This window comes from Atractosteus spatula, chromosome 2 (genome assembly GCF_055471065.1).
Source record: "Atractosteus spatula isolate fAtrSpa1 chromosome 2, fAtrSpa1.hap1, whole genome shotgun sequence".
Lineage (NCBI taxonomy): Eukaryota > Metazoa > Chordata > Actinopteri > Semionotiformes > Lepisosteidae > Atractosteus > Atractosteus spatula.
The window spans coordinates 11,385,247-11,407,328 of record NC_142707.1 but is presented as its reverse complement, the minus strand read 5'-3'; the positions used below and the strand labels follow the sequence as shown (position 1 = coordinate 11,407,328).

The 22,082-nt window shown below is 37.7% G+C and overlaps 2 protein-coding genes and 1 non-coding gene across 5 annotated transcripts in view; 2 read left to right on the top strand and 1 right to left on the bottom strand.

Moving 5' to 3' along the window:
• Window positions 1-8,256, bottom strand: part of itih6 (inter-alpha-trypsin inhibitor heavy chain family member 6) — a 29,232-nt gene extending 20,976 nt beyond the window's left edge. For all 3 annotated transcript variants that reach the window (XM_088930549.1, XM_088930557.1, XM_088930567.1), the window contains exons 1-2: window positions 8,045-8,256; window positions 2,332-2,367 (exon numbers count right to left, since the gene is read on the bottom strand). In XM_088930549.1, the coding sequence (XP_088786675.1) occupies window positions 2,332-2,367; window positions 8,045-8,185 (177 nt within the window). In that variant the 5' untranslated portion in view covers window positions 8,186-8,256. The remainder of the gene's footprint in view (window positions 1-2,331; window positions 2,368-8,044) is intronic.
• A 2,447-nt stretch (window positions 8,257-10,703) lies between these two features.
• On the top strand, window positions 10,704-20,606 carry ndnl2 (necdin-like 2). The gene is made up of 11 exons (XM_088931076.1): window positions 10,704-10,818; window positions 11,110-11,177; window positions 12,180-12,296; window positions 13,019-13,082; window positions 13,503-13,582; window positions 14,236-14,330; window positions 14,564-14,643; window positions 16,568-16,610; window positions 16,864-16,926; window positions 18,369-18,483; window positions 19,501-20,606. The coding sequence occupies exons 2-11, from the start codon at window positions 11,115-11,117 to the stop codon at window positions 19,573-19,575; spliced, it is 795 nt and encodes a 264-aa protein (XP_088787202.1). The 5' UTR covers window positions 10,704-10,818; window positions 11,110-11,114; the 3' UTR covers window positions 19,576-20,606.
• LOC148839231 (small nucleolar RNA SNORA11) lies at window positions 17,164-17,301 on the top strand. Its single transcript, XR_016090188.1, has one exon. It is a non-coding gene; the product is annotated as a small nucleolar RNA SNORA11 (small nucleolar RNA).
• Window positions 20,607-22,082: the final 1,476 nt, after the last annotated feature.

Sequence of the window (22,082 nt, the reverse complement as noted above, 5' to 3'; positions counted from 1 at the left end):
TCACAATTCAAGGTGATGATGAGTTATGATAAAGATAATTCATGTTATAAAAAACCTGACACAGTATGTCCAGTGGGAGAGAATATAGTTCTTTACCAGGCGTCACACAAATATACTTCCCCACTTTGCTTCCTAGCTTTCCGTTTCACAGCATACAGTGCTGATTTGCTTTTTTCTTCCTGGTATTTTCAGGAACTGTTTTGCTTACTGTCATAACTGCTAAAAGTAATCCCAGCTCTGGAGACGTTAAATAACAATAAAATACACCTGGAATAAAGTACTCCATTAAAATGTCTTGACCTTCAGCCAACACATATAAAACTTCAAAATCATTAAATGGCACAGACTGTCCATTTCTGTAGTGTTGACAAGGAAATGGCCACAGAAATAGGGTGAGCAAGCACCAGGGTATATTAACTAGATATAGACTAGGCTGGGTACTGCTGTCTTCAGCTCTAGAGCAACTAGACCAGCTAGTAAAAACACTGTCAGACTGCCATAAATCTTTTTGCAGTGCTTTTTTAATAGAGTTGGCTTATGGAAGTAATCAAACATTATTACATGTTAACACCTTATTATTATTTGTTGGTTGCGGAGAAAGATATAAAAACCTATAACATGGAAAAGACCCAACACAACAGAGCTAAATAATATATCACCTTCTGTATATGCTGTCAAAATGGGTACATGAAAAAAAACTAAAAGCATCATTGGAACTGCATAGTATTGTATTATTTAGTAAGTAAATGTCTGTAAGAAAGTTGCTATGTGATATAAATTGATTGTCAATCTAAAATCATATACTTTTCTTGTTTTTTTAGTCAGGAAGTGAAGAACTGCAACACCAAAGATTTCCAAGACACAGCCTTCAGTATCTATACACGTTCGACACAATGAGGAGCTTTAACCACCATAGAGCCAGATCTCATCAGATCTCAGAAGCTAAGTAAGGCCAGGCCTCCAGGAAACCCAGTTTGCTTCTGCATGTTGGGGCACCAGTGTTTCTCCTTCTAGACCAAGATTTCCAAAGCAATGACCCAGCATGGTGATCACAGTTGGAAGAAGGCACCATTTTTTACTAAGATCATGACCATTCGATCATATAGGATACCATGATATTGCTCATAAGAGTAGTAGTGTTAAACCTGGAGTCCTGGCTAATTTCTGATTTGAGTTTGCCTAATCTGGTATCTCTACATTTCACCCTTTATTAAATTGTTGAATTAATTTCTCGCTTCTACATCTGAAATGTAGTGTACTGAGACTGCTGGTGCCGTAATGGCTGTCTTGTGTCACCAAGATAGGTGCTACAGATCAGTGGTTAATGAAGTGGGTCCCTTCCTATATTAAAAGCACTGTATAAATGCACAGAATATTAATAGCATTAATAATAAAATAAAAGAACTATAAATATTAGCACTAACAATTTACTCAAAGCCTCCACTACAGTTTTCTGCATTTGTAAATAAAGTTTAGTGTGAATGTGAGGAAACCAAGATTCTCAGTGGGAAATCTTTAATTCTCATTAATCATAATCTTCAAAAACTTGTTCATGACAGGTCAAGGTAAACCTAATAGGAGCAGCCAATATAAATCAAATTAATTCATTGTTAGGTGTCCCTTATGATCAGCATGGGCTGTTTCTATGTTAACATCTATTAAAGCTAAAAAGCTGCAGCAAAAATATGTATCACTGTTTGCTTAAAAATGAAAAGACTAGAATTTTGGCCACCAGTGTATTGATTCTGTCATCCTAGCTGATTTTGTTTTTCAAGAAATCACAGGGCTTTTTCACTGTAGGAATGACTGTCTGTTGCCAAGCCACAGCAGTCTGGTAACATTCTTTTATGGCAAGTCACAAGCACTCAGTTTCCTAGCTGGAAGTTATTCCAGTCTGCGATTTCCTTGACCCAATTGCGCTCTTAATGATTTTAACTTATAGACTGTTTGCATGATTAGAGAAAGAAAGAGATTATTTTAAAAAACTGCTGTCAGATAATGATAATAATGATGATTATATATATGAATAATAATAACTCTTCCCACTTTTATTTTATGCACTGAAATGTAGTGAGGCCCAGATTAAACATACACTGGCAATAAACCTGGGAAAATCCTTAGCAAGGCACTGCCCAGTCTCAAGTGTCAGTAAGAGGGCCAACGTGTTGTTTCACTTGGAATCTCTCAATTAACAAGTTATAGTCTCCTACCCTGCACTCCTGAAAATCAACCCTGTTTACTTAAACAGTAAACCATCACAAACATAATAATGCATGTGATGTATAATTATGTAAAAATAATTCATTTAAGGAAAAAATTAGTCAGACTTACTTCTGCCTTTTGTGGTTTTGCTTGACGTTTAATTCTCTGCAAAAGAACACAAACAGAAATTACTTGATTAGGTTATTCCTCATGTTCGCGGAATAAGGAATGAGGCGGAGAGATGTAAGTATTAAGAATTCACAATTCACAAAGAGACAATTAAAACATTTCCCACAGGAAATAATTATCTTAGTAATGAGTAAGAAAGCAGGCAAAATATTCTGTAAGAAAACAGCGTATTTCCATTTTTGGAAAAGTACAGTAGCTGATTAATTAATTAGCACTTGATCAGATCTATAGTATTATCAATAATAATACACCTGCAGGTGGAGCAGCGCAACGCAACAATCAAGTCAATATGTCAAACTTGAACAGCTGAGTTTATCAAGTTTAACAAACAACTGAATGCAGTAAAGAGTATTTAAAACTGAATGCACAAATTTTTTCATCTCTTGTTGCACTGAAAACACCAGTAGAAAACTTTTTTGCATTCTCTTAACAAGGATATCTAGCAAAATACATATATTTTTTTAAACTGTAAAAAACTCAAGCTCTAATAATGTAGAAATAATTAATCCTAAATTCTTAAATATCAAGTATATTAAAGTTTCTCTTACATTCACCAGCTTTATTGAACCTGAAAGATTTGACAAATGTTATTTGTGTAGCTAAACCAAACAGATACCTATCACACAGAGAGGGAGGTTGATCTCTGCTACTGAACACAAAACACAATATTAATATACAGTACACAACATATACTGTATGTATTTATTTATACTGTTGTAGTGTGGTCTCACGAGGCACCAGTTCTGTAGGGGTTTGGGCATTTACTGGGACAATTATTAATTGTAGCAGTAAATCACAAAATGATTCTTTTAATATCTTTAGAATCCAACCATGCGATATAACTCAAACAACGCACACACACAGGTACTAATACATGAGGATACATTTATTAATACATAGAATATGCATATTAACCTAACAGATCTTATCGTGAGGGTTATCAGAATACAAAAGATATATATTCATTCAGTTACGAAGAGTTACACATATCAAGAGGACATACGTTCGGTATATCATTCATTTAGACCGTTTCGTAATTGAACTTGGTTACAACTTCTACATTAGATACTCAAAACAAGTACATAACTCTTAGGAATTAAATTGATATCAACTGGTTGGGATAACAATTGAATTCTCGAGCAGTAATGCAGTGAAGTTGAATACTCATCCAATCTCTGGGGATTCAGATCTCCTGCGGGCACAAAGAAGCAGTTGCAGGCTTGTTGCTGTCCAATCCGTGCTCTCTGGCTCCGTGCCAGGCTGTGCTGTGCGGCTTGCGACGGTGCGCTGCTGATGCTCTCTGAAGACCGGCTAGTTAGTTTTGGCTGAAACTAGCAAGAGTTTGTGCACAGGAGAAAAGATGACTGTGGGTCCCAGCAAGTCAGGAAGAGGACCGGTTCGTTCCTGATGAAGCGCTAGTTCTGAATAGTGATTCAGCTGTCCACAGTTCCGACCTGTTCACGAGGCTTGCTGCTGATGCTAACCTCGGGTGGATCCTCTGGTTACTCTCTGGCAACCTCCGCTCTAGACTCTTAGAACAGAGGAAAGTTCTGGCACTCGGACACACTGGCTGTTCCGTGGTTGTCCGGGCTGAGTCTCAGGATGGTCAGGAGGCGCGCTGCGAGAATGTCCTGCCCTTGGGAGCCTTTCTGCTCCTGGGCAGTCCTGCCGTGGAATTGTCTCGCACCCCTGGAATTCTCCTTTGAATTCCCTTTAGAATAGTCTTTAGAATAGTCTCCCAGGCCCTCCGTGTTGCCTGTTTTTACCTGGAGGAACTTCAGCTCGTTCATTGGCTGAAAGTTTCATGGGCATCAGAGACCCACGTGGGTTACTCGGCCCAACCAGTTCCTGATTGGCTGATGATGAGTAACCATGCCCTCTGACCTTGGGGTTGTAAACCACTTGGATGAGGCTCTCCCTTGGAATCTTGCAGACTTTTAGGCGCCAATGGATGACCATTGATCATGATAGCCAGGCTTAGCTAAGTGCATCCCCATTTTGGAGCTGTCCCTTATCAAAAGAAAACATCTTTAAATCAGCCTGCATGAATAGCTTCTCTGTGGCTGCACCACAGAGATGAAGAGAGAGATGGGGCCTCATTTAGGAAAGCACAGCAACACTTAATTCTGTCTTATTAACAAGCATTGCCGCTAAACTGTATATATTAATTTATACTGTATAAATTAAATTTAATTTTCAGGTTCTAACCTTTGTTATACACTGCTTGAGTAGGAAAGTCTTAAAAGCTTTTTACAGTACATACAATGTATAAGATAAGCACAGGAATACGTAAGGAAATTAACATGCTAATACAGTCTCATGCTGAATGGTGAGACTTGAAATCCCATTAAGAAATGTGGAGAAATTAGTGAAAGCATGTACTGTATGACCTAGCAGTTAGCAGCTGTGCAGTGTTTGAAATGTTGATGCTGCACATAAATCATACAGTACATAGTGGGGATTTATTCTGGTAACATCTGGTTACCAAAAGTAGAATTATGCTTAATCATTAGCATACAGAAGAACTGGAGAACTTCACATGAGAGCAACTCTGGTTGATTAATTATATTTGGCTCCAATTAATATAATGGCACATTCATTGAGGTAATAAATTAATGGAGTGGTACAGTTAGGCCTATATAACAACATGATTCTAGTGGCTAAGAAAAATAGCTGTTCAGCATAATGAAATTTACTTGATAGCTATTATTTATTGATTTGAAAGTAACAACAAACTGAATCATCACACATACAATAAGATGAACAGTTTGGATTTGTTATTTAATCCAGGCAGTACTTATATTTGTGTTAACAGGAATACCTTCTTTGTTTGTTCTGAGTGGGGAAAGGAATCCCCTCAGGACCAGATATTAATTTCTAGCCACAATGCCAAAGAGATCCAGAGTTTCAACTAGGTCTGGCCCCTGGATTAGGCCCTTGGATTTTCTGGCCCCTACTGATAAAAAATAAAGATAGAACTTACTGCTATTGTATGGACTACAGAAAATGAAATGTTGCTCTGTGGGATTCATACCCATTCGTGTGAATCAATGGCACTGGCTATATTGTGTGATCCTGCTGTTTCTGCTTTCTGGATATGTGGAGTAGGCAGTGTCCAATTAAACTAGCAACTGATGGATTGTATGTTACTCTCTGTAACCTTATCACTTGAACAGTTCATATGGACAGTTTTGTAGTACAGTACATGAAGGTTGGGCTCTCAAAAATCTGGTCTTTGACTGCATTAGGGTAGAAAACTTAAATAGTGTTAGAATAAGTGCCAGCATCTCTGGCAGAACACTGTTTCTAGGTCATGTAGAGGGGTCGGGGGTTGGGATGGTCTATGAATCCTGAGAAAACAGCTGCAATGCCATTGTGGTGATTCCCAAACAACAACAGGGATATCTGGAGTTTAGTCTTCGGGAAGGTCTTTGACAAACCTGATTGTTCTCTTTCATCAACTCATCACAAACAGGGTCAACCTTGAATGGACAGAAGTCTGTGATTTCATGTATAGAAGCATGAGGGACCTATTGTCCTATCCCCCTGGTTGTCCCTGTACTGAGCTGCTTCATCCATTTGGAGATCAGGTTGGTGCTCTCATAAATAGATACCAGGCACTTGCTTAGCATGACCAAAACAACCCAGTTGACTTAGATGAACCAGACATATTGAGTGAGGCTCTATGGTTGTCATTTCTTCCTCTGCACCAACCTCTGCACTGACTTCTAAACTTCTGGGGGTGTGGAGGATAAATGGCCCATTGGACAGAGGACCTACAGTATAGACTTGTGACTATAAACCCATGACTTTTTTTGATAAGTATCATTTTAATAATTAGTTTAGACTATATTCAAAGTGACATACAGCTTGTACTGGAGTGATAAGAACACAAATGAGAGGAAACAGTTTGGCCCATCTAGCCCATTTTGTAGTTTTTTTGTAGAAGTAAAAGTGATCCAAGTATTTCATCCCGCCGTTTCTTGAAAGAAACCAAGGAACTGAGTTCAACAACATGTCTGGGCAGTTCGGTCTGGATTCCCACAACCCTCTGGGTAAAGAAGTATCTCCTGTTACCAACCTGAGAGAAGTAAATTGAACATGGAAATGACCTCCCTACTCATACATGGGTGTCAATAACAGTTATTGCGTTATGCATCAAGCATGTAAGGAACAGTAAGATACACAAATGCAGACTCTAATCGATGAGGGGACCAATGCTAGGTTAGGGAAAAAAATAAAATATTTTTGGTCAACGCACAGTGTGAAATTCTGGGAAATCTTAATGGCCTGGAGATTGGTGCTAAAAATAAGATGGTTCAATCATACGATTGAATTCATACGAACGCCTACATCTCGATAATGTACAAAAGATCAGCATGAAACCTGACATGCTGGTTTAAAAATAACAAACGGACAGACAATGAAATGTTTGAGATACAATGTGGTGTAGCTCTTGGGTTCACGTAGGTATGCGCCTTTGCCACTGCTGCCTCAGGTCGGCCCCCACCGTTGGGGACTCGAACCCAGGCCTCCAGGGTTATGCAACAGGGACCCAGAAAGTCCTACTCTCTCAACCTTAGAAGCTTGGGTCCAGTGGTACGAGTCACGACTGAAGACCCTTGGTTGCAAGAACCTTGCGCCCGACGTGGGACACGAACCCACTACCCTGACATTATAAATTTCATACTCTACCAACAGAGCTAGTCAGGGCTGTGTGTTACGTGACACGTGTAGCTCGTTTTTGCGGCATCCAGTGCACCGGAGTAAATTCCTTGTACATGAAATTTATTTGGCCAATAAAAGCTATTTTTATTCTGATTTTGATTTCAGTCTACAAATATTATCATTTACCTTTCAGTACCACTATCTATTCCGTGACAGAAACATACAAAAAGAGTTTAAAAAGAAAAAAAGATTTACAACTGCTTCTAAGACGAAGAACTTCCGAAATGTGCAGGAGTAAGCGTTAAACTTTTTTATTTTCTGGAGTGGGCTCTCGTAACAAGCGATTTATTTATGTTGGATAAAAATATTTTTCTAGAGAGTTGGAACCATTGAGTGCAAACATTTGCTCCCTAAGACATGATAACCCCTCATCCCCCTGTAATACCTGCTCACACAATACATACCAATCAATAAAGAAACATCTCTGTTTCTATGGACTCGTGGTCTCCTCTCATTTGTACCATTTTTTAAAGTAATTATCATTACAATCATCATCATCAACAACAACAAGAACAATAATATGGTTACGTTTAACGCTATCAGTACATACCTCTTCACTCACTTTAAACGTAATAGCTGCAGATTGCTTCTTAATGCGCATGTAAACTAAGTATTGACAAATTTATCTGCGTGGATGAAACAAGGTGTGCTTATATATATGTGTATACATATCGACCTTAAAGTCAGAACTTTGCGCCTTTTTTGCATTGTCTTCAAATACTTTATTCTGTATGTTACGCTTTAAATGAACAGTAGATATTTCTCTTGGCACCTAGGTAACTTTTTTCTTCTTGCCAGTTCAAGAGCTTCTGTAGCTTATTACATTGATCTTGTTAACAGCTCTGTGGTACAAATACTTTCAAGCCTGAAGGCTAATATCGCTCCACAATAACGTAAAACCAATTTTAAAAAGACCATACAGTACCTCCAGGTATACATTGGCGTCTGCTTTATTGGGTGAGTCTTGGAAACGAGCCCGGTACTCCTCAGATGATCCTCTTTGGACAAATGTCATGAAGCAAAATAAGACAAAATATAGCAATGAGATAATCCAGATGCCTCTCATTTTTAGTCACGAATATTCTTAAATTCGTGGTTGATTTCCTGCGCTCTATGGCTTCAAATGAGCTGCGAGAAAACTAGTGCGCAGTTTATTTACAGATACAGATCGCAGCGTTTTAAAGCGCTCTCCTGGGAGGTGTGACTCGAGGATGTGTGATGTGGCTGCAAACGAAGCTTCATAAAACGTAGCTGTTTTGGGATGTGAGTGAAATGTTCAAGAGACAAAGCATTAAATATATACATTAATCCTTGAAGGCGCCGTCTTTCTTTGCCCGTTATACCTGAACGTAAACGCGTCATTTCAAAGGTTTAACGGGCTGGGACGTGCCTCTAAACAACCTTCTTTCAAAGTCTGAAACATATTGAACATTTTGACTTGGATATAGACGACCGTTTAAAAAAAAAGGCTAAAGGAAACACGTACAGTATGCAAATGTACTTGCATAACAAGTACAGTAGGTCTGTATTAATTATATGGTAACGTTTAACGTCCTTTAGAGTGATCAAGTTTCTGTGTGGAAATCCAAAAAATACAGTTGAAAATGAGCCTTTTTACCACTTTTTCTTTAATATGATACGAGACATCTTTGCATTGCACATGTTAATTCCAATATGTGGGTTGTAGATTTTAAAATGTGTACAAGAATCTTAACTACTTCTTCAGAAAAAAATACACAAATTAGCTTACAAGTCATACGTTACTACATATCTGTTAATGGTGATTTGCTTCAAAATGATTGAACTACAAGGTACGGGAAACAGAATGTGAAGCCAAGCTCATACGTACACGAGAAAACAACGCAACACAACAGAGGAAAAGCTTTGCAAAATATACGTTTCAGAATTTCCTGCAGAAGAAGGACGTGATTGACTGGAGCAGATTCCCATGGAAGAGGTTTCTGGATATTAACCCGTTCAACACTTTTCTGTTGGGCAGATAACATTTTAAACAGGGCTATACATTTTACCTCGCCTTTGTGCTGTATTTTAATGGAATGTTAGTCAAGAAGGGGGGAAAATTTGTATATAAACTCTGACCTCTCCTATTACATCTGTGAAACGTCCGATCCATCTTGCCTAGGTCCAGTGAAAACTATGATTTTGAAATTCAAAGGAACTATCAATTCTGTGGGGTCAGGGCATTTTTTATTCAATGGGGTGCGCTGGTCCTGCAGGATGGGGAAAATGCACTGCTTGTGGTGGGGGTGCCTGCCAGTGGGTTTCCCTGGTCACAGCTAGGTTCTCTGGGCAGTATACTGTAACGTTTTTGAGTTCACGCAAGAAAGTACAAATGGAAACGCGATAGAAAAACCAAGCAACCGCTCCTAACCACTCTTTAACACCGAACACCGTATTTACGCACACATAAGGGGACCGACGGAACACGTTCACAGGATTAGGGTGGTAACTCGTCAACAGAAGACTATACACTTACAAAGCTACACAGGACACTAAGCAGGGTCAGATGCTGGTCATCGTGCTGACCCTCAGACTCCCCCCGCCTACAACTCCCAGCCTGCTTCGCGGTATCCTGAGTGCCTAGGTGCACTTCCTCCTCGCCACCGGGCGAGGGCGCTACAATACTCTTTACCAGCGAAAATTGTATTGCTAATAAGAGTCTACAGGACTCTTCCTATGACCCATTTCAGGAAAGAAGCAGGCATGAGCAATTCATGGGCATATACATTCTGGGACTTCTCCTCAGAAGAGAACATCACGTCAGGTGTGTCTTTCCTCTAAGGTGTCCTAAGAACACCTAGAGCAAAGAGCTTCCATGATCACTGAAGTGCTTCCAGAGGTCATGATCAGGCTGTTAGATGATGTCCAAATATCATTCCTATTGGAACACAGTGCAGAAATTCACCGTTCTAACATCAGCTTCAGGAAAGGTGGACCTTTGTAGACCTCCTCTTCAGCCAACCCCTGGAGGATAATGTATCGTGCAGGACAGTAATATTTCAGTTACCTCCAGTGTCTTTACTGTGCCCACACATTTGCCTTACAACACCTGTCCAGAGTGTGGCCATATCACAGATGAAGCATTAGGGTACCCACACTGTGGTGGACATGTGGCAATCGCAACGTCATACTGTACATTGTGGATTTCCGAGCCTCAGTGGAAGATGGAACTTTTCCCCTGAGCTTGTGATCACGTTGTTTTTATTGCAGCAGTCTGATTCTAGTTAGGGAATCCTTTGCACGGATCAGAAACTACCGATAGTATGGTTGGTGGAAGGGCTGAAATGTTATTGTTTTATTTGCTTTTGAAAAATGTAACACAATGTGGCTGAAAATTAAATATTACTTTTTTGATCATTAGATTTCATTATTGCCTACCATGATTACATGTAACAGTAGGTAGCTACAGTACAGCAATAATCACTGTTATTTTCACTATAGTACGATGTAGATTCTTGCAGTTGTATCTTTCAAGTCTGCTACGTGATGCGTCATACATTCTCTAGCGCAAAGCGAACGCAGCTACTTTTCACACGTGAGAATCCAACTAATCCTCTGACGTCACTTTAACGCGATCGTGTCGTAATTAAACCGCGCCGCTTGGGTAGGAAGGCGCAAAATAGCTATGCTTAAATATTAAAGTGGCTAAACTTTACATTTCTAAAATTGAAGATTAAGGTAGGTTATTTTTTTTTGTTTTTGCTCCATGTAGCGTTATCAAAACAATATACAGGCTTCTTAATGTATGAGTATAGTTTACATGATTTGTAGTGTGAATCATAGTAACATGTTGCGACTGCTACTGTTAAATTGGAAGTTTTTTTTAATATTCCTTGCTCCTGAACGTAATATGAAAAGCTCGTATTAGTGTATGTTGAAACGTCCTAGCTAATGGTCTAGATATAAATAGAAGCTCATATTTGACTCCGTCATTTTTGTGTACAGTGCTTTTTGTTGTCTTATTTTCAGATTTCATGATGTCACAATTCAGGAAAAGGGTTTCAGCAAGACAGAGTTCACAGGGCACAGCCTCTAGGGTAAGTGGATTTCTTGCAGGAAAAAAAATCTTCTTGAGTATGGTTCAATTAGAATAGTCTTTAATTAGAAGCTCAATTCGTAAGCCCAACTCATTGTAAAAGTTTGTAATGTAGGTACTAGCCTTTAAAGTAGAGATGTCAGTAAATCAAGTTACTTAAAAAGTTTTGTGTAGCCTATGAAAATAAATATTTCCCTTTTACTGTTTTGTTTAAACAATAATAATTTCTTTGGTGTAGTATTGGTGTTTTTTGTCAATTGGGAGAATATTAAGGTAAGTCAGGTCAGTCTAAATCCACCCTACAATCTAAGGATGGTAAAGAAGGTTAACAGCATCATGGAATGCACCCTCTCTTTTACACTACCTTCAAGACGCAATGGTAATAAACTTAGAAATTTGTTTAACACCTCTGCAGTTTGATTTTTGGGAAAAAAAGTAAAATAATTACAATATACTCCTCTGAATACTTGATTTGCAGTGGTAGTTATGTTGTATCATTTTGTTGTCCTCAAAACAAATAATAATAATAAAATAAAACAATATAAAATTTAACTTGAATTTCATTTAATTGTTTTCCTTCCTTATCCAGAAATGAAGTCTATCTTCAACTGAAATTTGAGTCTTCGCTAATCTTGCTAGATATGTATTTTGTAGCACGACAAAAGTAGCCTTTTAGATTTCAGGATGTATAGACAAGAGCAAGGGATGTTCATCACAAGGAATCAGTGAGATGGGATTTGTAGATGTGGATTGGCAACGACAGCACTTTATACTGGCTGTTCACTTGTAGTTTACCCTGAGTTGTTGTGATTGTGAATCAAAGATAAAAAATGAGCTAGTTTTATTCTCTTCTAGACTAAGTTGTATTATGTATAAGTTGTTGTAATAGAAACACCAGTGGAGGATTTAAGTAATAATTCAAGTAAACTGATAATGCTAGTAACATTTATTTATATAAATATAGTCATGTCTAACACTGGTCTCTACTCTGCTCTCACCCCAGTCTCAGCACACCGAGAGTAAAGATGATGAAGATGATGACGTGTCCTTCACCCAGCCCACATCCTCACAGGTCCAGAGGGGTCTGGAGCACCTGACTCCCACTCAAGTTGACCAAAAGGTAGAGTGGCCAGGGCCTTTGGATGTCATATACAGGAACATTTTGATTTTCGTTTGTAGGAAGGAAGTAGTGCTTCTCTGTGATTAATATTTTGTTTAACAACAGTAGTTGTACCTAAATTTCATTTATTTGTAATTGTTCATTAGAATGAAGGGAGTATTTAGGCATTAGTCCTAAATACCAATGAACCATTCCTTTTTTCTGTAGTAATTTCTGCCATGATGAAGTGGGTGGTCTTGAGATTTGTAAAACCCTCTTTGTTAAAGCTGAGTTGATACTGTTCTGTTTATGTGTGGTGCAGTCTGACATACAGTATGCTATATAATGGATTGATCTCAAGAGACATAACCATTCTTTTATGTGTTTTGTTTATGGCGCTACGATTGCACTTTTGTATTTCATATTTCTTTTTTTGCTCACAAAGTCTTAGAGTCTAATATACCACAATAGTCTTATAAAAACATCTTTATAATATTACAACGCTAAAAACCAATTGGATATTTTTGGAATCCTTGCCATCATATGTGGTGTTTTTAAGCCCTCAGTAAAATCAGACTGTGCCTAATCTGAGAATTTTCCAGAGGTTTTATTACCTTGCTGCTTTGAGTTTATTGCTCCAATGTGATTTTCCACTTAAATTGCACACTGTTACAGAATATTTGGTTTCTAGTTGTAAAGACCCCTGCTGACCACAGTATGTTTTTTTGTTTTTTCTGTCCTAGGTGGCTGAGGTTGTGCAGTATATCTTAATAAAGGACCAGAAGAAGGTGCCTATCAAACGAGCTGGTAAGCATGTAAAATCTCAGAGGTTAACTATTCAACAGGAATATCCCTTATAAGCCTTCTACCAGCAACCAACCACACCTACCTGTCTGCACTCATGGGAAAAATCTCTCTGCCTGCTTTTCTTCAGTAAACCTATACTGTCTTTACTTCTTAATCCAAATAGTGAATCTGTAATGATCACTGTACTGAATTCAAGAGTGATTTTTAAATTATTTTGTATGTTTTTAATTAAATGGCTTCCTCCAGTTGAGATGTAATGATTTATTTGGTACTTGGCAATTACACATGTTTGTCTTTGATAAAAGTAACCTTTAAGGTTGATGTTTCATCAAAGACTTACATTGAGACAAGAAGTCGTGCTAAAATCTGCAGATATCCAGCTTTTTGTGTGTTCTATATCTGTCATTTTCTTTCTTACAGATATTGTGAAGCAGGTGATTAAGGAATACAAGAATATCTACCCTGAAATAATTAAGCGAGTCAACAGGACATTTGAGCAGGTGACTGTTGGCATTTCAATAACTTATTGGAGGGGGTGGGGGTTCAAACAGAAAAATATAAAGAGCCAAAATGGTTCTGCTTGCATTCTTAATGAAAAATGCTTATGAATTGTTTTTTAAGGTAACCAGATTATTTTTTATCTGGTTACATTGCAGCTGATAGCAACCATTTTTGCATTAATGTGCAATAAATCAATCTGAACACATAGGCAATGTTTGCTTGTTTAAATGCTTACATTTTAAAGATAATCCTCTTTACTATGTGGTATTCATTTTAACACCATTTAAAACTTGTTTGGTGACAAATGTAAATCTCTGTATTTTACACAATCTGTATTAACACTTCTCATAATAAGGCTTATTAAGTTGTTCTGTTGATGAACTTGAGATGCAGTGTAAGAATATTACTTTATACTGTACTTGCATATTAAAGATTTCTTATGGGTTGATAATTTTCCTCTGTACATGTTAAGTATCCAGACCTAAACAAAGAGCATTTCACAAAAGATAAATAATGCACACTGTTATGGGCATGCAAACTACTAAGAAATCAGTTGTAAGTTAAAAATGTCCGGTAATAATATCCTTTGTGGTTTTATTTTCATTGCCTAGTGAAAGAGAAAGAGTTAACTTGCGTTCTTTATTTTCTGCAGGTGTTTGGCCTCAAGCTAGTGGAAATTGATTCTAAGAATCACATTTACATTCTCATTAAGAACCTAGAACATGTGGAAGGGGACCCAGTGGGCATGTGAGATCAAATTATCTTTATTACTCTTATGCCATTTATTTTTAACCTTGCAGTTTCACTAAAAGCTCACAAGGATGGACAAACCTTAATTTTTAGTGCTCAAGTGTTATTGCAGAGTGGTTCACCATTCTGGGCTTAACTGCAGTGGCAGCTTTGAGAGTTTGAAACTAGTTATATCGGAGAATATTGTTTGAACTAACTGCCTTTCAATTTTGAGTTTTTTCTTATTTCAGGGGCACAGGAACACCTAAGACTGGCCTTCTGTTTGTCATCCTGGCTGTGATCTTTATGAGGGGTGGTGTAGTGAAAGAGTGTATGTATCCTTGCACATTGTCTGGCCTATGGTGAGAACTCTGTGCCTCAGTTTGTCAGGAGTTTGTTCTTGCAGTGCTGGGCTGTAGCCTCTTCAGTGGTTCAGTACTGAACGAGCTCAGCTGCAGTTGCTCTGTATGGCAAGGTCAGAATGTAGGAGTGCAGTGACATCCATAGCCTAGTGTTAAGCGATGTTTAATTTGTATATTACAGGCCTTACATCATTTTCATAAAATTGTGTCTTAAACATTTTGGTTTAAAAAAAAAAGATATGAACAAGTATGTAACGCAATCAATACAGTTGTTTTGTTCAGCCTAGTGGCCGCGTCTAGCATTAGCCAGATTTTAGGAGCACACTGTACTATCTTGTCAGACAATTTTATCCTCATTTCCAAGTACTGTGAGTGTGCTGTTGAATGTTTCAGCTTGCACAATTGGAATGCCAAGCCTGTCCTATATCCATTCCAAACAATTTCATGTTCAAAACTATAACGTTCATGATCTTTAGCTTTTTTTCTAAAGTGTGTGAAAATCTTTGGCTGTGGCAGATATTTGTTCAGATTGACCATTTAATGCTGACCATCATCAATGATCACATTTAGCAACTCCAAAATACTAGATGTGGTTATTTTTGTCTTAGCTCACGCATATTCTGCAACCTTTATCCTGTTTCTTTCTGTTGTTAACATGTGGGAGATAGTGACAGTGAATGTCTCCCACTCTTTAGCCAATCTTATGCCTGATATTTTCTCTGGACTAAGTTTCATGTCATGCAGCAGACATTTATTTTTCCATACTTAGCCATGGGTAGTTTGAGTAAATTCAAGTCTTCTTTTAAAGATGATAAATGGTTTTAAATGTGCTTCTGAGCTCCATCTGCTGCTCCACCTCCCCATTAGTATATTCAGTGCTACAGTCTTCACTGGCAGCACGTACAGTGCTACAGCATCACTGCAGACTTCAAGGCTACATGTCCCTCTCCGCTGTTTGTTTTCTCTGTTTTTGAGATGCAGTAATCCCTTGCTATGCAAGAAACCACTATATGAGTTTTCATGTTCTTGAGACGTAGTGATTCCTACTAATTTTTCTCATTTAACGATGTTCACTCTTACGAGTTGGGCTCTCCTAAAGCATTGCCAAGATTCCTCATTTCTCAGATGTGAAATTTAATTTTTATTTTTTTATTACATTTTAACTTTTAGAATAGGGTTACGTGTGTTAGGTGCCTATAGTATCTAATGTTTATGCATTTCGTAACCAATGTAACAATTGTACTGTAAGTGAGCAGGAGTGTTGATAGGAAAAAAACATTGTTCATGCATCAGCTAATGACCTTACGCATGTTACTCAAATATTTAACCATGAATAATAGTTTTCATACTTAGGCACCTTTTTGTGCTGTATTAAGGTGTTCTGAGGTAATGTTTTTAAGTTCTGGAACCAACTGGGGATTATAACTTGGGAAATAATGAGAATTTAAGTTGTGCTATAGTTTTCACCTTACAAGCAGTTTTTGAGGGACAAATTAAGCTTGTATAACAAGGGATAAATTGTAAATGCGCATGTTAAATTTTTCATATCACAAGAAGGTGCCAGTGCTGTGGTTAGAGGTCCAGGAACACGAACAGGCTAAATTATTTACAGGTGTTAAGATACTGGGCTATAGTTTAGCCATATGTCCTTAGTGGTTTAGCATCTGAGTGCTCAACTGCAGTGTGAAATGAAATATTAAGAGTTTGGTGGAAAAAATAGGTAAGGGCATTATATTTGGACAAGTTGGGCTGCCTGTCATTGTAACATGTTGCTTTGTCGTGTTTTCTTCACTTTTACTTGTGAGGTAGCATTTAAGAGTTTGCTCTTTTTATTTCGTATATATATATAAATGCTCTTTTACTTTTCTTGTTTTTCATGTCTTTTCACCACAGCTGTGATCTGGAGCACACTAAAGAAGCTAAGAGTAGATCAAGGGTATGTAGACAAAGTTAAGCAAAGCAAAAAGTGATCTATAAAATGATCAGCTATACAGTAGTTGACGTTGAATGCTATTATCATTAATTCAGATGACTAGTAAACATGATAAATATGTTTTACACACATTGTACAGCTGAATAAAATGTAATCAAAGGTAATTGTTGTGATTAAGAAAAAAGCAAAGCAAACAAAGACATAAGCATTTAAATAGAAATACCACTGCCAGGGAATAAATCAATTGTTTCTGCAGGGAGAGGCATAAAGACTTTGGTGATGTGAAGAAGCTGATAACCGAAGAGTTTGTCAGGCAGAAGTGAGTAAAACTTTTTCATGACATTGTCATGCCGTAAACACTTACCTGAGTGAATATGAAGCATGTCTTTTTAGGTCATGTACTGAAACACTGAAGTAAAGATCTGTGCCTTTTGTTTGCCCTGCCCCCTCATCATTAAAGACCCATTCACACCCTCTCAGATCCCATTCTCTAGTGGCTCAGAGTAATTCTCCACTGTAGTGGAGTCTAAGAGGTTGTGGGTTCAAATCCCACCAGTTGGTGTGTTCAGAGCGGGAGTCTTGCAGACTATAGGCTGCCTGTTTATACCACACCGGAGAGCAACACCACTGCCAGGAGCAAACAGGGGGCTTAAAGTAGGTTGGCTCATCTTGTATCCTTCATGGCAGTACATTTCATTTCAGATTTTTTTTAAATCAAGACACAAAACTAGACTATACTGTTTGTTGTAAACTTAATTCATTCAGTCAGTGGCTTTAAGTTTGATTTCTATGCTGTTAGTACTAAAAATGGTTACTTACACTGAAAACAAATCATGAAGGACTAGTAATAATTGCTTCTCTGCCAGTTTACAAACCGTATGTGTGGTATCTGACAATCAATAGCAATTCTACTATTTCATTATCTCAGGTGTCATAGGGTGATACTGGGGTGGAAGTCATGATACAGACAAGAATAGATTATAGGAACATTTTGTAAAAGAGCTGCTGAACTGTATTGATCAAAGGCCAGTTCACAGATGGGGATTATTAGGAGGCCATGAATAGTAAAGGCTAGGGGAAAATTTGGCCAGGACACTGGGGTAACACCCCTACTCTTTTCAAGAAAGGACCTGGGATTTTTAATGTCTACAGGGAGTCAGGACCTCAGCTTTACATCTCATCCAAAGAGCAGTGCCCTTTTTACAGTATAGGGTCTCCATCACAATGGACATTAGGACTGTCACTCTGCAGGGTGAGCACCCCCTACTGGTCCCACTAACACTTTTCCAGCAACATCCATAGCTTTCCTGTGAGGTCTCCCATCCAGGTACTGGCCAGGCTCATACCTTCTTAGCTTCCATGGGTTGCCAACTGTGATATAGCCAGCAGCTATATGTCACTCCATAGAAAGCTAAAGAACTGGATGTTATAGGAATAACAGTCTGGGCCAGTGCTTGAGTCCTCCTCATCGACTGTGTCCAGGATTACACAGACAGTGGTGTAAAATTGCCTGACCTGTTAAAAGATGACTTGCAAGTGAGCCAAGACATGATGATTCACAATTCCAAACCTAGTATAGCATAAAAATGACTTTCATACGTAATTATTTTGCTGACCCCTGCTGTCTCTCAAATCTCGATATACTGTCAGTGTTTTGCACAGCGTTTTTTGTTCATAGGTGTAACTGCTGAATTAAAAAAATAAATCTATTAAATGGAGCTGGGAATCCTGTGCTCCTAATGGTTTTTTTTTCTGTCTCAGATATCTGGAATACGCTCGAATCCCACACACGGAGCCTCTGGAGTTTGAATTCCGCTGGGGACTGAGAGCAGATAAAGAAGTCTCCAAGCTCAAACTGCTGACACTTGTGGCTCAGGTAATAATGTACCTTGAGTAAAGGATTACAAATTACTTCTTGGTTACTTTTCGTTGATATAGTAACTAAGCAATATAGATTGAATTAATACCAGCCTTTGTTTAGGAGCCTTAAAGGACATGTTTGGTCAATTCTCACTGACTGTATATGCACAGGTATATACAGTAGGATAAGTATCTGTGCTGTCTTCAAATAAAATTTAAACTGGACAACATACTCTACCACACCCAAAAGTCCTAAAGTATCCTTTAGCTTCTGCTTTGCCTCTGGTTTGTGTTTACATTTGGACATATAAAATGCTATATAGGAACAAGTAGTAGGTTTATTCCATGCTGGAAAAAAAAGAAAACGCAACGTTTCGGCCGTGGAGCCTTCTTCAGGTGTGAGGGTAAAATGCTATATGCTTGTGCATTTATACAGGCTAAAAATGTTTTTACATTTTGTTTTGCAAGTATTGCAATGAATTTTAAAATGTACTTCTACCATATCCACAAATTCCAGAAATGAATGCAACCAAATTTGAGCCAGTTATATCTTGGTCTCCTCCCTCATTTGCACAATATTTTTTACTGCATTTCAACCTGATCACTGAACTGTCTGAAGTCTGAGAGTCACCTGGTAATACTGTCATGTAGCACGAGCAGTCTGGCTGCGCAAGGTAAAGATAACCATTCTTAATAAAATGTGACAAAATAGTTCTAGAAGGAAAATTGCCGCCTTTAACAATTTTATTACCTAATTGCATATTGCTTGTCATTTTTCTCCAGTGCCCACACAAACCATTGTCTTTGGACAAACTCATTTTTAACTCGTACCTAATCACATTTTGATTTTCTGATAAGCATTTTGTGTGGTTTCTAGATTATTTATATGAACTCAAAATGCCTTGTTTAAACATAATGCTTAGAGTAAAGGTTGAAAAACTGTTTTATTTTCAAATGGACCTTAAATGCCGCTGCTGCGGTCTTGCATTGACGACCAGAGCTCATTTGGCTTTCTTTTTCAATTTTGGCTCAGTTGCACGAACAGGACCCCCAGACATGGGCCACTCAGCACAAGGAAGCAACACAGGCAGAGGGAACATCAAGATAGATGCTGGGAGACTGTATAGGTGTGTCCCCTGTCTGCTGAATGGAGCCTCGCCTATCAGTCGAAATGTGATTAAATGAGTGGAGGGTTGTTCCATGGTTCATTTATACCTCTGAATTGCCACAGGGATGAGTGAGCTATGAATACATGTGAATACTTTCTTCACCAAATTGAGCTTATTTTCTATGCAGGTAGCCACACTTTAATCCATTTTAAATGTTTCTTTTGACAAATATCCCAGTTTCTACAATATTTCATTTCTAGAGGGTATTGCTTAAAATGGGAACCCGTTCTATCAATCCTTTGGAAGATGCGATGTCATATTTCAATGTCAGTTTATTTTTCTAGAATAATGACATCTGTGAAGTTTTGAAACAAGTATTTAGAACATATTCAGAAATAATTGCATCGAGAGAGATGTTTTTATAGGAAAAGGGGCCCATTGCCACTGTAACTCATACAGTAACCTAATCAACATTAATGTTTCAAGCTGTAGAACTGTTAATATTTTAGTATTGATATTTTTTTATGTTGTATTGTTTTTAGTACCTTATACCTGTGATACCAGGACAGGAATTGTAACTTGTATTCTTCAACCCCCAGCTTAAGCAAATACTGGTAGCAAGGGAAAAAGTAATACGAAGCTTAAAGAAGGGGAGATTGAAAGAGGAAAATTAAACAATTGAGGTCTGGTCTTTTTCTTTTTGGATGTATATACTGTTCAGTTCAGTTGTTTCTGTATTTCAAAGTGTGAGTGGAATGCTCTTCAATTTTTGGTCTCACTACAAATAAAGCTCAGCTTGAGTCTCATCTGTGTGTAAAGGTTTTGAATGTTGGGAGTTAAGATATTAATATTTGCATGTGTTTTCTACAATACCTTGAAGCAAAGATCATTCTGTTATTTGTGTCAGTTTAGAAAGTGTTAATCGATTTTCTCTTTTAGTATCGATTCACAGTGCATTTGTATGTCAGGGTAAATCTCCTCACCTTTGTCATGTACACCAAATTAATCCACATTAAATAGATCATTTCAACCACTGAATATTATTTTATACAGCAACTTTCAAATTTATTCAGACCCTACACAAGTTATGTAAAATTTGTTGTGTACAAATCTGCTCCATACATTCCAATAATACAGGAAACGCTGCTCAATTTGTATGAAGCTAAAAAGAATGTCTTTGAGTGGCAAAGTTAAACTGTCCATATACAGTAACAGCAGTTTTACAGCTGTTTATATAGCAATACCCAAGCAACTTGAGAGAGCTTGAGCAAATCTAGTGCACAGAAGTTTTGAATTAATTCAAGTTTTGAATAAAATATTAAGTTTAAAAAACTGTAAGCATCATTTCATAATTTCACAAAATGAGACATTATAGGGTCTGAATTTGTAGGTAATGTCCTGTACGATTAAGAGATGTTCTAGAAACTGTTCATCCTTGATATCATTATTAATTGGAAATTCTAAACTTTGGAATAGATCAAAATGTTCAAATTTTGCTCCTTTAGGGATCATTTTTAAATTTATCGGTTGCTTTTTAACCTTATTGTGTTAATAAATGTTTGGATACTTTGGAAGACTTCTTTTCATTTAGTTTTTAATGCAATGGTTAGCTCGTCCAACCCTCTGAAGAGTCGTTTTGTGTATGCTTACAAAGGCACCTCAGTTTGACCTCAGGTAAAATTTGAGAAACATCTGCCTTTTTGGTTAATATAAAATGGTGAGACTTAACAGTTGGCTTTCACATATGGAAATTACCCAATGAAATCTGCATGTTATTTGTGAGGTTACCCTGCCATGCCAAAGTGAATGAAAGGCAGATATAAAAGCAAGGGCCGGCAAATGTTTTTTTTCCTGCCAGGAGCTAGGTTTTTTTCATTGCAGTCCAGGTTTAATAAATCAACATCCTGTTTACTGTTTTAAGGAGCAAGTGTAATAAAAAATGGTATCAAGGCTGCGGGCTATTGTAAATATGACTGTGATGTTAGAAGTATTAATGATGTTAACTAAAATATTTAAAAACTGCTATTAGCACAAGCTTTTAATGTAACAGAGGAGTGAAGAACGCTGGGGTATAATTTCTTCCATCCATGTGACTGAAATGCATTCATCACCATTTTAAACAGCATTGTGCTAAATTGAGAATTTACACATATTGCAGTTATTAGTATGTATTCCCAGTATTCTTAATTTGCACCAATTTTGCTAAACAGTGAGGTATTTCTTCTTCCAGCTCTTTTTCCTTCTCCCAGATTCTTATAAACACCTCCAAGTTAAACCTACTGTCTCACAAGCTACTCATGTTGCAAGATCTTGGCACAGCAGACATCTGCTAAATTTCATCCAGTGAATTATTACAAGACTCCAAGAAGAAACGTCTACTCGGCATTCCTTTCACAAACCATTTCATCGTGAGTTGAGGTGAGCTACTGAAGCGGCTTTTAATTTTTCTTAACATCACTTCACATAAGATGATTTCAATGTAGTGATACAGTAAGTGTTTTGAGTT